The following is a 17,168-nucleotide window of genomic DNA, read 5'->3' as shown; positions in this document are numbered from 1 at the left end:
GACTCAAAAAAAAAAAAAAAAGAAGATACTGCTCATTTGATGATCAGAACATCTTCTTTAGAAAGTCATGTAATAAATTTCTCCACATTCAGGGCCAAGAACTAGAATGAGAAATCTAGTTATAAAATATATAGCTGGTATTATCAAAAATATAAAACAAGCAAAAATGATTGCATTGAAAAAATACTCTGATGGCTGAGCACAGTGGCTCACACCTAAAATCCCTGCACTTTGGGAGGCCAAAGTGGGAGGATCACTTGAGGCCAGGAGTTTGAGACCAGCCTGGGCAACATAGTGAGACTCTGTTTCTACGAAAGCTTAAAAAATTTCCAGGCATGGCACGCACCTGCAGTCACAGCTACTTGAGAAGCTTAGGCAGAAGGATCACCTGAGCCTAGGAGGTGGAGGCTGCAGTGAGCTCTCATTGTGCCACTGGACTCCAGCCTGGGCAGCAGAGTAAGATCCTGTCTCAAGAAAGAAAACAAGAAAGAAAGAAAAATACCATGAGAAAATATACTGAAGACAACAATAAGGAATTATGGAATTTCTTCATTGATCTACTTTTTTTTTTTTGAGACAGAGTCATACTCTGCTCCCCAGGCTGGAGTGCAGTGACACGATCTCAGCTCACTGCAACTTCGCCCCCAGATTCAAGCGATTCTCCTGCTTCAGACTCCTGATTAGCTGGGATTACAGGCACGTGCCACCATGCCTGGCTGATTTTTTTGTCTTTTTAGTAGAGCCGGGGTTTCGCCATGTTAGCCAGGCTGGTCTTGAACTCCTGACCTCAGGTGATCCACTCACCTCAGCCTCCCAAAGTGTTGGGATTACAGGCATGAGCCACCACATCAGGCCTGATCTACTTTTATATATCTTCTAAGCTTTCTATATAAAAGTAATGAGTATAGTTTGTTATTCAATGAAAATGACAAGAATATGTTATCCTCTCCAAATGAGACTGTATATTCTAGATCAGTAATTCTGAAACTTTATTCTAATTCTTCCAGAAGAATCATATGGAGGTCTTGTTAAAACACATATTGCTGGACTTCATTCCCAGACTTTCTTGGGTCTCAGTGGTCTTGAGTGGGGCCTGAGCCCTGAGAATTTGCATTTTTACCAAGTTTTAAGATAATGCTGATGTGGCTAGTCTGGGGCCCTTACTTTGGGAACCACTGCAACAGTAATGAAAAATGACAGTTATGGTGTCAGCTAGCACTGGTTCTGAATACTGTTCTTAACACTTACTGTGTGACCTTGGGCAGATTACTTAACCTCTCTGAGCCTCACTTTTCCCCATAAAATCAGTTTTTAAAATAGACATTTTTTTTCTTACCTTTTAACATTTCCTGATGTCAGAATGTTTACTACTGGGCATGACAAAATTTGATAGTGGGCATGACAAAGTTTAAATGGCTGCATGTTTCTTTCTGTGTGGCAAATGCAAAAATGGTGCATCTTACAACTGATGGTGTCCAAGATGTGAGGAAATATGATTGCTACCTTAAAGGGCTGTCAAGAGTTAATATGTGGAAAGTACTTAGCATGGTGTCTGGCACAAAGTAAAATCACTTAAAATGACAATCAATTTTAGTTGGTAGTGAAAAAGAACAGGAATTGTAGAGTAAGGCCTAGGGAGCAACTGACAGTGTGAAAATGGAACCCAAATTGAGATTGATCTCCTCTTTCCTATTTCTTCTCCAGGCAGACTTCCGAGACAGTAAATTACAGTGCTGTCCTGGCCCATCTTCCCCGCTGATCCCAGCAGCGACCCTGAGGCCTTTGACAGAGACCGTCTCCACAGTGCAGACCATTTACACCACCCGGAAACCTGTTTCCCTGGCAGCCAGGTAAGTCAGGTCAGCAGGTACGACTGGTAATTCTGGCTACAGGGAAACCAGGGAGACTCTAGGTTCATTGTATTTGTGACACCTACTGCCTTTTCCTACATTCTTTCATTTATTCTGTAAGTATTTATTGAAATATCAACAAAGGGGCCAGGCTCAGTGGCTCACACCTGTAATCCCAGAACTTTGGGAGGCTGAGATGGGAGAATTGCTTGAGGCCAGGAGTTTGAGACCAACCTCGCCAACATGGTGAAACCCCGTCTCTACTAAAATTATTCAGGCGTGGTGGTACACACTTGTAATCCCAGCTACTCAGGAGGCTAAGGCAGGAGAATCACTTGAACCTGGGAGGCGGAGGTTGCAGTGTGCCGAGACTGCACCACTGCACTCCAGCCTGGGCAACAGAGCGATACTTTGTCTCAAAAAAAAAAAAAAAAAAAGGAAATATCTACAAAGGGTAGGCTGTTAGAGGAGACAGACGACAAATTGTGTGTGTGTGTGTGTTATACTGACAACAATATTGACAAGGGATAGGGAGGAACATGAAACTGTGAAAGGCAATGAGGTATTCTGGGATGGCCTCAATGAGGTAGCATTTAAGCAGAGCCCTGAAAGTGGTTACAGAAAAAGCTGTAGATATCTGGAAGGAGTACTAGGCAGAGGGACTAGCCAGTGCTAAGGCTCCTGAGGAAGCACGTGCCTGGCATGGTTAAGGAAGGTTAAGAGACCGGCGTGGCCAGAGCAGAGTGAATGGCCATAGAGGAGGCCTATGAAGTTGTGGGTTAGGGCCAGACTTTGTAGGGCCCTGTTGGCTACAGTAGAAACTTTGATTTCTACCCTGAATGAAATTATTAAACTTGGTTCATGCCTTTAAACATGTGCATTTTGCTGGGTGTAGCGGCTTGTGCCTGTCATCCCAGCTACGCAGGAGGCAGAGGTGGAAGGATCAGTTGAGGCCAATAATTCAAGTCCAGCCTGGGCCACATAGCAAGACCCCATCTCTAACTAAGAACAACGAAAAGATATGTATTTACTGTGTGTGTGTGTGCGTGCGTGTGTGTGTGTGTGTGTGTGTGTGTGAACAGTGGAGGCAGTTTCCATAGATATGCAACTGGACCTGAGGTCCAAAAAAACAGAGGCGACTTCTCAAACAGCCAATTTTACTTCATTCAATTTTATTCATTATAACATAATAATTGGGAGGCCAAGGCAGGTGGATCACGAGGTCAGGAGTTCGAGACCAGCTTGTCCAATATGATGAAACCCCATTTCTACTAAAAAATACAAAAATTAGCTGGGGCATGGTGGCACACCCCTGTAGTCCAGCTACTTGGGAGGCCGAGGCAGGAGAGTCACTTGAACCTGGGAGGTGGAGGTTGTGGTGGAGGTTGGGTGGAGCTGAGATGGTGCCACTGCACTCCAGCCTGGGTAACAAAGTGAGACTTTGTTTTAAAAAAAAATTATTTGTTACAACATTCCCTCAGACATTTATCAAATTAAAGCCTGGGAGAAAATGCATATGAAACCAATTTAAAGCATAACTTAAAGGAATCTAACCCCTGGGCATCTCCTTCATTCAGCAGACTTTACTGAGTGGCTTTCATGCACCAGATACTGTGCTAGGCTCTGGAGGTTTAGAGATGAATAACATGTAGTCAGGAACTCTCAGCCTGGTGGGACTGAGAAACCAGTAAGTAGCCAATTTCAGATCACTGCAATGCGAGCAAATGTCAGGCATCCTCAAGGAGCCTAAAAAGGAAAGCCCAACACTGAGATCAGTAAAGAGCCTGGGAGATGACACTGAAGATGTCTGCGTCTGCCATTTTTCAGGGATTGTCTCACTTTTTAAAAAATGTTTTAATTTTTTTTAATTTTTAGTGCAGAGACACTCCGACAGGAACTGGAGAGAGAGAAAATGATGAAAAGACTGTTGATGACCGAACTGTGAAATTCTCCCCTTGTCACCTGGAAGATGGCATGGTGCCTTCTGTCCGTCTTCTTTCTTCGGGCTTTGTGTGCTCACTCTAGCACAACATACAAATGTGTGCTTTGTTCGCCCAGGTCTCCATGGTTAGGTGAAGCCAATTTCTGGCTTGACTTTTATGGGAAAAATTATTTTATGTCTCCTAAGCATTAGAGTTTTTCTATTACTCTATGTAGTTGAGACAGGATTTGATAAGTCTAGGAAAAGAAAGATGGGAAAACGGGATTCCTTTTCAGAAGCACCTGTGTGTATCTGTTAATAACCACAGGGGGTAATATGATGTGGGATCCTTTACTATCAATTTCAACCATGTGATTTTGTATGATTGAAACTTGCACCGAGCTTTGACTGTTTGTTAAAGAGTCATTTTTAATGAGAGAATAATTCTTTATTGCAGGTTTTTCATTCACACTGATAAATACACAGATCTTATAAAGTCTTTAACATTCATTTGTATTCAGACACGAGCAGATGAACTAAAAAAGAGAAAGTTACATATCACCATGACTGAAGATACTTCAACTTAATCTGAAATATCATTTAACTTGTAAACTCTTTGGATATAATAGAATTTATCATTGAACCCAAAGTAGGAAATGATAGCTTACATTGTCTAAAAATGTTAGGATGATTCAATATCAAGATTCATCTGGGTGTTCTATCAAGGAAAATTATTTCTAAAGTTGATTGATTCATGACCTATTGATAGAATCTTGACCAGAAGAAATTTTGCTCTTTTTATATAGTTTCAAGAAATGTGTTTTTAAATTTTTATTAATGCACTTGAACAACTTTGCAGGAATAAAGGAATCCCCAACCACAAAATATCCCTCTAAATTAGTTCCCTAGCTTTCTCAAGAAATACGCACATATTTTTACATAGCTATGATCATTGTGTACATTCTCTTTTGTTTTACTTCTCTGCCTAACACTCGGCTCCTCTTATCAACACAGATTCTACTCTCACCAATTTAAGTGTCTTTATATCCATGTAACATGGTTAACCTCACTCTCACTTCACCCCATTATTAGATATTTGAGTTATATCTAATTTTTCACTCTTATAAATAGTGCTGCTATGAACGTCTGTAAAAAATTAAAAAAAAAAAAAACTGCTCCTTCTTTTGGATTATTCCCCTAGGAATATCTCCAAAGAGGGATTACAAGGTCAAAGAGCATGAAGTATTTTATAGCTCTTGTTTTATATAGCCAGATTGCTTTCTAGAAAGATCCAATCTTTGGGTTGGAAGGACCTTAAAGGTCATCTAGTTTAGCCTCCCCACCCCCTCTGAATGCTTGAATTCCCTCTACAATTTATGATGCCACCAGCAATGTATAAGCATTTCTATTTACCAATAGCTCTGCCAGTATTGGGTTTTGCCATTTTTATTTATTTTTTGCTAGTTTAATAATAGGTATGTATAGTTGTTCTTGAAGAGTTGTTTTATTTCATTAATTGCTAGCAAGGCTGAGCAGTTTTCCATGTGATGATTTACTAGTTGTATTTCCTTGTGTGTAAAATGTTCATCCATTTCTTATGAAGAGGAACTGATCTCATATATTTGTATCAGAACTGTATTTTTATGTTGTATTGTATAGTTTGCTCTCCTGTCCCTCTCCTTAAAACTGAATGGTGCCAATAATTTGATACTAATGACTATAAAAAAGGTAATGCCTCATTTACTAGTATTGTGGTAAAATGAGGAATGTAAAGGAATATTCAGACAACCGAGGACTAACCCTTTAAGTGCTGAATCTTTACAATTTTAATATTTTTTTTTGAGGGAAATCTTTCTAAAATGTATTACACAGTTCCCTGCCTTAGTAAACAGAGTATACTGGAGAGCATTTAACCCTTTCTTGATGAGTCATGGTCATGGTTGTAAACATCAGCCCCTTTTGTACCTTGGTACGGTGCAGTGATACCATCAAGAGCTATCAATATGTGTAGGGCTTGGCTTGGCCTTTTATAGGACATTATGGTTTTTTACTGCTCTCTGCTCTATCAGTGGAGCTATCCGGGGCAATTGTAGCGTTTGGGGCCTTTTACCCCCATGTTCCCCGGCTATACTTTTAAAACAGCTTTAGCTGTTCTTTATCTCGTGCACATGATACAAAATGTGTTCCCGTACAATATGGGGCTGACACCTCTTGCCAATCCAGCACCCTCTTCCTTTTCTAACCTGCTTTCTGAGGCTTCTGCTCTTTATCTCCTGCTCTCTGATAGAAACCTCCAGGGCAAAGCTGAAGGTTTCTTGGGGAAGCCAGGAAAGCCAGTATTTCATATGTGTCGATTTGCTTGGCTTCCGAGGAGGGATGCATGGGCTTTTTGGCCAGTGTTTCCAGGAGGCTCTGAGCTTCCTGCTTCTTCCCCGCTTCTCCCTGAGTTCACAGACTTTGAGGTTTATGAAGGTTGATGTCACTGGAAGTCTGACCACAAACAAGTTGGCTGTTACCGTATTTGAAAACCCAGTACCTCTGGCAGCTCACCTCTAACCAGTAAAATAAGAGGATTCCATGGTTTCAGCAGTTGTCCTGGTTATTTGCCTATTTAAGTGAATGATGGGTGCTTGCATTGTGACTGAGAAGATGGAATTGTGCTGGATGGATTCACAGGGATGAAAATGAATTGGCACAATCGTTTCACATTTTTTATATATTTTAAACCAAAACAACAGCACCATATGGGCACACAACACATACCTTATGTCCAGGGGAAACAATCAGCTTACTGACAGTCATTCCAGAGCTAGGGCTCCAAACTGCAGGCCGCAGATTAATGGTGGGCATGGAGGGTTACTGTACGGGGTCTGGGAAAACTGTGATCCACAGCTTTGTGGATTGTAGACTGCATAGGAAATTCTATGTTTGAAGAGTTTGAGATCCTAGGGCATTCAGAAGATCCCACTTGTATGCACCCAGAATTTTATATTCCCCAGGAATATAGCAGAGGAATATTCTGATATCATATTTATCTTTCACCATCTCAAAAATTACAGCTTTAAAAAAAGCTCAAATAAAATTCATCACTGTAACCATTTTAAAGCGTACAATTCAGTGGTTTCTAGTGCATTCACAACGTTGAGCAAATAATACCACTATCGAATTCCAGAACATTTCCATCATGCCAAAAGGAAACCCCATATCTGTTAGCAGTCACTACTGATTCTGCCCCCCACCCGACCCCTGGCATCACCTGGCAACCACTAATCTACTTTCTGTCTGTGGATTTGCTTATTCTGGAAATTTCATATAAACAAAATCATACAACAATCTGTATTCTTTTGTGATTGGCTTCTTTCACTTAACATAGTGTTTTCAAGGTTCATCCACGTTGTAGCGTGTATCAGAACTGCACTCCTTTTTATGGCTGAATAATGTATTATTATATGGGTATGCCATATTTGGCTTATCCAGTCATCAGTTGATAGATATTAGGGTTGCTTCTGCTTTTCGGCCATTATGAATAATATTGTTATGAACATTTGTGCACAAGTTTTTGTGTGAACATCTGTTTTAAATTCTCTTGGAATTGCTGGGTCATATGGCAACTCCATGTTTAACTTTCTGAGGAACTGCCGCAATCACAGCTTTTATTTCCTACAAAATCCAAAGTGAAAAATTATATATACTAGACAGTCAGAAGCATGGGCAAATCTGTTATCAGATAGCAAGATGTGGCACTTATTTGAGGGAGTTTTTAATAACAAAAATGTTGTTTCAGAGAAATGGCTTTGAGGAGGAGAGAAAATAAAGGTGCTGTCTTTCTTTTTAAAATGAAAATGAATTTAAATCAGGTTCATCTCTAAGTTTTTGTTTGCGTGGCCAGCTCTTGTATAGCCAGTGGTCTCAGAATGTTCACGCAGATTTCCTCCCCAGAAAATGTACACAGTAGAGAAAACTACAATATTTCTTAGCTATCCAGTAGAGTCACATTGGTGGGGATCAGAGGGTCTCTGCAAATCTACGATAAAACTAAGAGGGGAGCATGTCCTTAGCATTGGAATAGGTCTGCCTCCGTCTTTCCAGGGATTAAATCTTGTCAGAAAACACAAAAAGTAAGAACATCTCCAAAGGCAATTTGAGTGGATGGGAGAGAATCTCATGAAATGGAAGTGGCCAAATACGTTGCTAGGCCCTGAAGAAGCACAAGGCTTTGAGTGACCCATAAAAGCTATGAGTTTTCCCAAACACCACATGTTCTCACTCATAAGTAGGAGTTGAGCAGTGAAAACACATGGACACAGAGAGGGGAACATCACACACTGGGGCCTGTTGGGGGTTGGGAGGGAAGGGGAGGGAGAGAGAGCATTAGGACAAATACCTAATGTATGCAGGGCTTAAAATCTAGATGACAGGTTGATAAGTGCAGCAAACCACCATGGCACATATATACCTATGTAACAGACTTGTATGTTCTGCACATGTATCCCAGAACTTGAAATTAAAAAAAAAAAAAAAAGAACACTTTGAACATGGAAAAAATAGTTCATAAAAAAAAAGCTATGGGTTTTCTCCCTAGAAAAATCCATACATCACAACATCAGTTCAGTTCAGTACTTTCATAAGGTCCTCGTATCACCCCTGAAGCCTATCTGTGCCCCCCTGGGAGTCTACATGAGTACAGAGAGAATTGAAATCCACAGATTACCTGCAAACTTCATTTTAAGCTGCAGTTGCAAACCGTCTCCAACATTTCCCCACAAAAACAATATAAAAACCCCATGTGTTTTTCTATCAGATCAATTTAGCAGGAGAAGAATTGCCTGGTTTTCATTTGCGTTCTATTTGGCCACCAGTATTGTTAATTTCAGTAACAGAAATGAAGGGAATAAAAAAGAAAGTAAGAGGTAAAAGCTTGTATTCCCACACCAGAGATATCAAAAGTCTAATGCTTTCTTTTTTTGGCTAAACCTTTAAGTTGACCATACCTTCCCTGGTAAACAGAAAGAGAAGAAAAGAAAGAAATTTCAATTTTTAAGAAAGGTTTAAGGTTTTTGTTCTTTTGAAGGATTACACTTTAACAGATTTTCAATCTGTTGGATTAGCTTTTTTAGAATGTTTTGCATTGCCAAGCTATGTTTTTTGTGAAGAAGTCTCTTTTGATTTTTTAAAGTAGTTATAGTTCATCTTTTTTCAAACAATAAATCTGATCTGTTTTTTGATATTGCTTTTTGATATTGTTTTTCAAACAATAAATCTGATCTGATCTGACAACTGGTATGTTGGGGGATCTAGTGAAGCCCAGGTTTTCATGAATTACACCTCAATTCAGTTATCAGGATTAACATGTTTAAATTCCAATTGGACTGCCCACTGTTAGCTGATACCTAATAGCAAATACCTAACTTCTAAGTTCCCCGGCTTGTCTCCCCTATTTCAACAGCGCTACCCTTATCTCCCAGCCAACCAGCCCATAAAAGGTTAAGATCACTAGTTTCCTTTGGAATATTAACATTTTGTAATATTGTGTACACGTGTGCATGCCATTTATAGCACTGAACCCTATTGATCCTTATCTCTATTACATTCCCTGATCTTCATTGCATCATGTAGATAACTGATCACGGGAAATCAGGCAGTCTGAATTCTTTTTTTTTTTTTTTTCTTGAGACAGAGTCTCGCTCCGTCTCCCAGGCTGGAGTGCAGCAGTGCAATTTTGGCTCATTGCAACTTCTGCCTCCTGGGTTCAAGCGATTCTCTCTGCCTCAGCCTCCCGAGCAGCAGGGATTACAGGCACCCATCTCCACCCCCAGCTAATTTTTGTATTTTTAGTAGAGACGGGGTTTCACCATCTTGGCCAGGCTGGTCTTGAACTCCTGACCTTGTGATCCACCCGCCTTGGCCTCCCAACGTGCTGGGATTACAGGTGTGAGTTACCACACCCAGCCCAGGCAGTCTGACTTCTAGGTCTGCATTTGGGACCTCTATGCTTTCCTGCCTCTATAATTATTTTGTTTATGCAATAAAATAAAATAGAAAAAGCAGGTTAAAATGTTGGCTCTGCAGCACCAGCATGAAAGGAATTGTGTCCACATCTCTACTGGAAAACAGCTTAGCAGTTCGAATATATCACCCCAACAACCATCATCAGAAGAGAACCCTGGGACCTGGCGTAAAGTAAATGCTTGGTGTGAATCAATGGATGGCTGAGTAAATAACCCAAAGTGAATGGCAAGCAGCAGGAATGGATTTGAGAAAAATCAACAATTCAGCAGGGCCCTCAGACATGGTGTGGGCCTTCCAAGGCCTGTGCGTGCTTGCTGCAGGGAAAGAGAGTAAACTAGAAGCCTAGTTTTGAAGGGAGACAGGTTACCTCCTGGCATCAGCTTCTGTTGATTACACACCGCAAGAGCCTAGAGAAGCAGCAGGTGAGTCCAGTCTGGAGATCAGGGTTCCAGTTTCTTCTCTGCCCCTAAGAGAAGAAACCACCTCAGTTTACCTAGCTCTATAGTGAGGGTCTCGCAATTTCAAGTTCCTTCTGTGATAATCCAAGAAATAATAGGTCTAGCAAGTACTTTATGTAAACCACAAAGTGCCGGTACAAGGTTGAGGAGGCAGCACTGACCAGGTATGTTCAGGGTAAACCCTCTAGGGGAGCGTTTCATAAATTGAACGTGCATTGGGCTCTCCAGGGAATTTTGGTAAAATGCACATCCTGCTTCATGGGTCTGGAGTGGGGCCTTAGTGATGCTAACAAGCTTCCAGGTGATGCTGATGCTGCTGGTCCGCGGACCACACTCCCGAATAGAAGGGGCTAGTAGTGCCAAATCTGCCTGAGAGGAGGGAGGTCCGGGAGATGGGGAGGATGGGAACGAGGACGGGAGAAGGGAAGCTGCTAGGAAGGAGAGTCCGGTGGGGGAGGAGGGGGTTCCAGGAGGAAGAGCGAGGCTGCGGGGCTGGAGCGAGGATGCGCAGACCGAGGCAGCGAGGCGGGGGTGCGAGAGCCTCCGCGGCTGCGCGGGCGCGTGCTGGTGGCCTCAGCGGCGGCTCAGTCCCGGCCGGCGCCTGCGGCACCCCCGCTGCGGCCCGAGCGGCCTGGCTGCGGGATCGGTGCGCAGCGATGGCGCGGCCGCCCCGGCAGCACCCGGGGGTCTGGGCGCCGCTGCTCCTGCTGCTACTGACGGGGCCCGCCGGCTGCGCCGCCAGCCCAGCGGACGACGGTGCGGGGCCGGGGGGCCGGGGACCCCGGGGCCGCGCGCGGGGGGACGCGGGCGCCGACGAGGCGGTGCCGCGCCACGACTCCTCCTATGGCACCTTCGCGGGGGAGTTCTACGACCTGCGCTACCTGTCGGAGGAGGGTGAGGCTGCGGGAGGGCCAGGGGCTGCGGGAGGGGAGACCCGGGGTGGGGGACGGAGGGGCCGGGGCGGGGAGACCCGCGGCCGGGGACGGAGGGGCGGGGGGGAGGGGGTCGGAAAAGATGTCGGTGGAGGCAGCTCCGGCACAGGCGAGGCCAGGATGGAGAGCGCAGTCCCAGACCTCCGCCGGCTTGGAGGAAGGGCCCAAAGAGCTGTCAGTACCTGCCGCCCGCTTTACAGATGGGGAGACTGAGGCTGGGAGAGGGAACGGTCACCCAAGTTCTGCAAGGCTGTGGATAGGGGTAGGCGCTGAGTCTAAGCTCCCCAGTTCTCAGATCTGGCTTCCACCTTTGCCGCCTGGGGTTGCGTTGTAGGGGAGGAGGCCGCCATCTGGCCAGGGCAGTTGAAGGGAAGCAGAAAAACCCCAATCTAAAGAGAGAGGTTGCCTTATTTCCTTCCTGTCTGTATTGACCTAAATTTGCAGTGACCAGCGCCCACCTCGTAGCGTTCTGTTCCTGCTCACTGACCCATCAGAGGTGGGTCACATCAGCTTCCCCACTCCCATCCCTCTTCTTTTATGACGCCACATATGTTATGGCCTCCTAATGTGAGTCACCATTGTTGGGGCCTGCTGGACCCACAGACTGGGAGTTTGTCAGCCAAGGGCCTCGCTGTAGAGCTGCTTCAATGAGCACAAAAGCCAGGCTGATGGTGATCAGGAGGAATGGAAACTGGCCTCTTACTTTAGCAACTTTGGGAAGTAGTGACTTTCCTTTTCTTCTGCTTAAGAGGGATAGCCAACAATCCACCTGGGGGTTGAAGTGTTGAGTCCCAGGAGCCCATATCCGTTAGTGAACATATCTGTTGTTAGCATTAAGTTCAGCTGTTTATAACAAGCACACATTAATAGCTTCAACAAGATAAAAAGTTTATCTCTTACGGAAAGAAACCTGGAAATAGGTCGCCCAGAACTGGTGTGGAGGCTCCTTGGTCATCAGGGCCCCTGGATCCTGCCCTTCTGGTTCTTCACAGTTCTTAGCAATGTAACTTGTTTTTCCAACAAGTTAACTTTCTGCGCTACAGGTAAACACAAATACTTCCTCTTCTTCTTATCACTGTTACTCTTAGGGGCCTTTTTGACATTTTGAAAAATTTATTTACACCACAGAGCAGAGAATAAGCAGGAAAACACAGGTAGTAATGCACATAGATCTTGGCCCCATGTGGGGCATCATGGAGAGCCTGCTGATGGTATGCCTGACCTGCACACGTGCCATTTTATTGCTTTTTATGGGCAGGCTTGCATGGGGGAATCTGGGCATGCACAGAAAATATATATGGCAGCTGAATGGGCCTAGGAGGGCTTTTTTTGAGGGGGGACATTGGATAATAAAATAACTGCTTGAGCTCCAGCCATTATATTCACATTCAAGACAGTGGGGAAAAATAAAGCAGGAAGAATGTCACTGACTACTTTTATAAGGCAATTACTCAAAAGTTCCATATATTAATTTTTATACTTTTTTGGCCACAACTTAATCATGTGGTTGCACATAGGTACAAAGAAGGGTGGTAAGTACAGCCTATTAGCTGAGACATAATATGCCCAGTTCAAAAATCAGAATTATTGTATTAAAGAAGATGGAGAGAATAGATTTTGGGAAATGTATTCAGTAGAGGCTTAACTGCTGAAATAGAGATTTTAACATATAGTGGTTTAAATAAGATAGTATATTTTTCTCTCTAATAAAAGTCTGGTTGGTCTGGGGCTGGTAGAATGACTCTGTTCCACAAGGTCATTCAGGGACCCAGGTTCTTTCCATCTTGTTGCTCTACCATCCCCTAAGGCTTTGTCCTCATCTGTACAGTAGAAGCCAGGTTGCATGCATGTCCTTGTTCAAGATTGAACAAGAGAAGTTCAGGGCAAGTAGTTACCTTTTAGGCTGGCTGCACATACTACTGCTGTTCACATTCCTTTGGCAAAAACATAGTTACAATGACCTAGCTTTAAGGGAGGCTAAGAAATGTAGTCTTCTAGTGGGGAGCCACGTGGCCAGGAAGAAGGAGAAATGTGGGGAGGGAGGACAAGAAGCAGAAGCAGAATCTGTCAATCTGGAAAAGAATAAATATTCCAAAGTCCGTCTGTTTCTGAAAGCATGTAGTGTATCTTTACATTGTACCCAGCCTATGCTGCCAGGTGGCTTAAATGTGGCATTCGAGAGTTTATATTCTGATTGGGCTCATGCATCTAGCAAATGAAGGATAAAGTCAGATTCTGTACATCCTTTGACTCTCTGTACAGAGAGAATGATATGTTCACCATATAGTCCAGAAAGTTTTATGAACATGGATATCAGGTGGTCCACAGCCATCAAGAACAGCTTTATAGAGTCCAGCCATGAAGTAGGAAAGACTTTAGTGAGACAGAAGTAGGAAGGCATTTAGATGAGGTGACCGCACAGCAGGCAGCAGGGCTTGCTATATGTGTACCAATCGCTAGTTTGTCTGTTTCCCCCTCCCACCATAAAACCAGTTTAACCCTCCTGAAGCCTGTCTCTAACCTGTTGGCATTGTATTCAAAAGTCTGTGATGGGGCCAGGTGCAGTGGCTCACACCTGTAATTCCAGCACTTTGGGAGGCCAAGGTGGGAGGATCACGAGGTCAGGAGCTTGAGACCAGCCTAGCCAACATGGTGAAACCCCATCTCTACTAAAAATATAAAAATTAGCCAGGCATGGTGGTACATGCCTGTAATCTCAGCTACTCAGGAGGTAGAGGCAGGAGAATCACTTGAACCCAGGAGGCAGAGGTTGCGGTGAGCTGAGATCACACCATTGCACTCCAGCCTTGGCGACAGGGTGAGACTCTGTCTCAAAAAAAAAAAAAATCCGTGGTGGTTTCAACCTGCTCCCTGAATGAATCTTCAGCCGCTTTATCTGAAATTTCCTCCCTGGTTCAATTTCCTTTTACAACCATGTTTCACCTCTCCCCTTCCCTCACCCTGAGCTTTCTGAGCTCTTACTCTCCATTCTTCTCCTACCCTCTTCTCAGTTTCACTTCCTCCTTGGATACAGATTTTACCACCATCTGGTAGGTGGGATGTAAGTGGCATGGGATTATCAGAGGCAGTGCCTCTTTTAGATTACCCTGGGCCTGGGCTTCAGCCCTGTGGGTCCTGAATAGAGACTTTCCCAAGATGCTTAGAAATAAACAGTGATATTGCCTTCAAAGCAGGGATTGAGGAGGATTGCCAAGAGAGGGAAGAAGAACTAGGAGAGAGGGGTGTCCCAGAAGGCAAGGGAAAAGAGCCTGTTTCCTACCAAGGTGAGGCCTGCTAGCATGAAGACTCAAAATTACCCAAGGATTCAGGAGATGAGAGGTTATGAGTGGAATTCTCCTAGGATAGATTTAGCGGAGAAGGAAGGAGGGAGCCCGACCTACCTTGGAGGACGTGGCAAGTGAAGAGGTGCAAGTAATGCCTTTGACTTAGCCTATCAATACACTTGAGGTTGTCCATTTCTAGTGACAGGGCACTTGTTCCCTCTGTGCAGGGTACCCCCTTCTTATGTCTCAAATAGCCATGAAACTGAGTATAAAAGTCAGAAAAGGCCGGACGCAGTGGCTCACGCCTGTAATCCCAGCACTTTAGGAGGTTAAGGTGAGCGGATCACCTGAGGTCAGGAGCTCGAGACCAGCCTGACCAACATGGCGAAACCCCATCTCTAATAAAAATACAAAAATTAGCTGGGCGTGGTGGTGGGCGCCTGTAACCCTAACTACTGGGGAGGCTGAGGCAGGAGAATTTCTTGAACCTGGAAGGCGGAGGTTGCAGTGAGTCAAATCGCACCATTGTACTACAGCCTGGGCAACAGAGTGAGACTCTATCTCAAAAAAAAAAAAATTCAGAAAAAAAATTTGAATAATGAGGTGGGAATGGAGATTCCGCTGAAATTATGAGAGAGCCTACTCACCATTACCTACCCTACCCAGAGACTGTTTCCCCATAGTATCCAAATTGCCTAAGACCCCCAAATCCAGAAGTGGGACGCTGGCTGATTTGCTATCTATAAAAAATGATTACCCCCAACATGGTCATTTTTTAAAATTTAAGTTAAGTTTTGGTTTAACTATGCTAGTTTTCAGAATTCTTTGAGGGTCTCACTATCTAAGCCTATACTACTCATCCTTACAGTCTCAGCTTAAATGCCACCTCTTTCAGGAAGCCTTCCTGATTTTCTCCTTCTCCCACTAGGCAAAGATGTTCTTCCACAGCACACAGTCTAACCCTGCCATGACCCTCTTTGCTCTCTACGGTCAGGAGTTCAGGTAGGGTCTTAGTGCTTGAATGCTACCACTCATACTTCTCGAGGTTCTTAACCCAGAATCTATATATTCAGAGCAGTGATAGAATTTGAAACAGATAGGCTGATGTGGTGGCTCATACCTGTAATCCCAGTACTTTGGGAGGTCGAGGCAGGCGAATCATCACGTCAAGAGTTCGAGACCGTCCTGGCCAACATGGTGAAAAAAAAATTTGTGAAACAGATTACCATTTGATTATGGGCAAATGCTCATTTCCGAGGGTTCTTTGGGGAAAAACAAACAAAACTGAGTTGGATGTTGGCTACAGGTTAAGTCCCAAATGAAGCTTTCTTCTCCCTGCTGCGAAGATGGCCAGGTTTGAGAAGCAGACGGAGTCTTAACCTAGCTAACTGATGTTAACTGCCTTACCCTTGGAGCCATACCCCACCTAGGAAGGAAAAGACAGAACACCATTCACGGTCACTTAGCTTTGAGGCATAGTTATCTGACCACTTGTAAAATGTGCCTCAATCAAGAATTTTCTGACCATTGAGTTCTGATCACAGTTTTTCTTGGGAAAGAGCTAGAGAGGTAGAGAGAAGGACAGAACATGGGGCAAAGGCCAGAAGTTTCATCAACCCCCTATATCCTTCCTCCATCTACCATGGACAGTATGTGGACATGTAACTTACCACTCTACTAATCTGGAAGTTCTTTAAGGGTAACAATTTACATCTAATTTATCTTTGTATCCTCCATGAATCTAGCCTGATCAGAGTACCAAGTAGAGCAACTTGTAATATGTGCCGACTGTGGGGCAGGCACCGTTTTAAGTACCTTGTCCCATAGTAATTTTAATTCTTACAGCACCACTGCGAGTTAAATACTGCTACTATTGCTACTGCAGAGTTAAGGAAACTGACCCAAGGAAAGTTTGAATATTTTACCTGAAGTGGCACAGCTATAAAGTAGCAGAGAACTGTGGATTTGTTGATTGACTTAATGGATAAGGTGGTGTAAGGTGTCCTGCCCGCCTGGAACGGAGGGTCTCGACATGCACTAGGAAATGGATTGGACAGGTAGAATTGGCTTTTCGTTTTTGTTTTTGAGACAGAGTCTCGCTCTGTCTCCTAGGCTGGAGTGCAGTGGTATGATCTCAGCTCACTTCAGTCTCCACCTCCTGGGTTCAAACGATTCTCGTGCCTCAGCCTCCTGAGTAGCTGGGATTACAGGTGTGTGTCTCCACACCTGGCTAATTTTTGTATTTTTAGTAGAGATGGGGTTTCACCATGTTGGCCAGGCTGGTCTTAAACTCCTAACCTCAAGAGATCTGCCTGCCTTGGCCTCACATAGTGCTGAGATTACACGCATGAGCCACTGTGTCCGGCCTCGAATTGGGTATTTTTGTGAGTGAACCTGAGAAGAAGGGTTTGGTGCAGATATGGTAGACAGTTAGGGACTACAGTTTCCGAAGCAGTGGAATGCCACCATGAAGGCTGAATTCGCATCTGTGTGGAACTTCACACCTTATAAAATCCCTTGATATCTTTACTTCATAATACGACCCTGAAAAGAGAAGGAACGACAATTGAGGCCGTCCAGAAAGAGGCTAATGCAGTAGTTCTTGGATGAAGCTGAACTGTGTGGCCAGACAATTAAAACTTAAAACGTCAAGGAATCAAGTGCTAAATTAATACCTGAAGGCTGTGAGCCAAGTGGTTAATTAGGAGCAATAA

The 17,168-nt window shown here is 43.9% G+C and overlaps 2 protein-coding genes across 4 annotated transcripts in view; both read left to right on the top strand.

Annotated features, from left to right (window-relative positions):
* Positions 1–6,866, top strand: part of EPB41L4B (erythrocyte membrane protein band 4.1 like 4B) — a 161,531-nt gene extending 154,665 nt beyond the window's left edge. For 2 of the 3 annotated variants that reach the window (XM_032240304.1, XM_032240302.1), the window contains 2 exons: positions 1,705–1,850; positions 3,726–6,866. In XM_032240304.1, coding sequence (XP_032096195.1) covers positions 1,705–1,850; positions 3,726–3,795 — 216 coding nt within the window. In that variant the 3' untranslated portion in view covers positions 3,796–6,866. The remainder of the gene's footprint in view (positions 1–1,704; positions 1,851–3,725) is intronic. The other variant, XM_032240303.1, reaches the window with a different exon arrangement.
* Positions 6,867–10,746: 3,880 nt separating this feature from the next.
* FRRS1L (ferric chelate reductase 1 like) overlaps positions 10,747–17,168 on the top strand; it is a 28,674-nt gene continuing 22,252 nt past the window's right edge. The window contains exon 1 of the mRNA XM_032240301.1: positions 10,747–11,132. Within this exon, the coding sequence (XP_032096192.1) occupies positions 10,895–11,132 (238 nt within the window). The 5' untranslated portion in view covers positions 10,747–10,894. The remainder of the gene's footprint in view (positions 11,133–17,168) is intronic.

Source organism: Sapajus apella, unplaced genomic scaffold (assembly GCF_009761245.1).
Source record: "Sapajus apella isolate SASKATOON/1434 unplaced genomic scaffold, GSC_monkey_1.0 scaffold46, whole genome shotgun sequence".
Lineage (NCBI taxonomy): Eukaryota > Metazoa > Chordata > Mammalia > Primates > Cebidae > Sapajus > Sapajus apella.
This window is presented reverse-complemented; position numbering and strand designations above follow the sequence as displayed.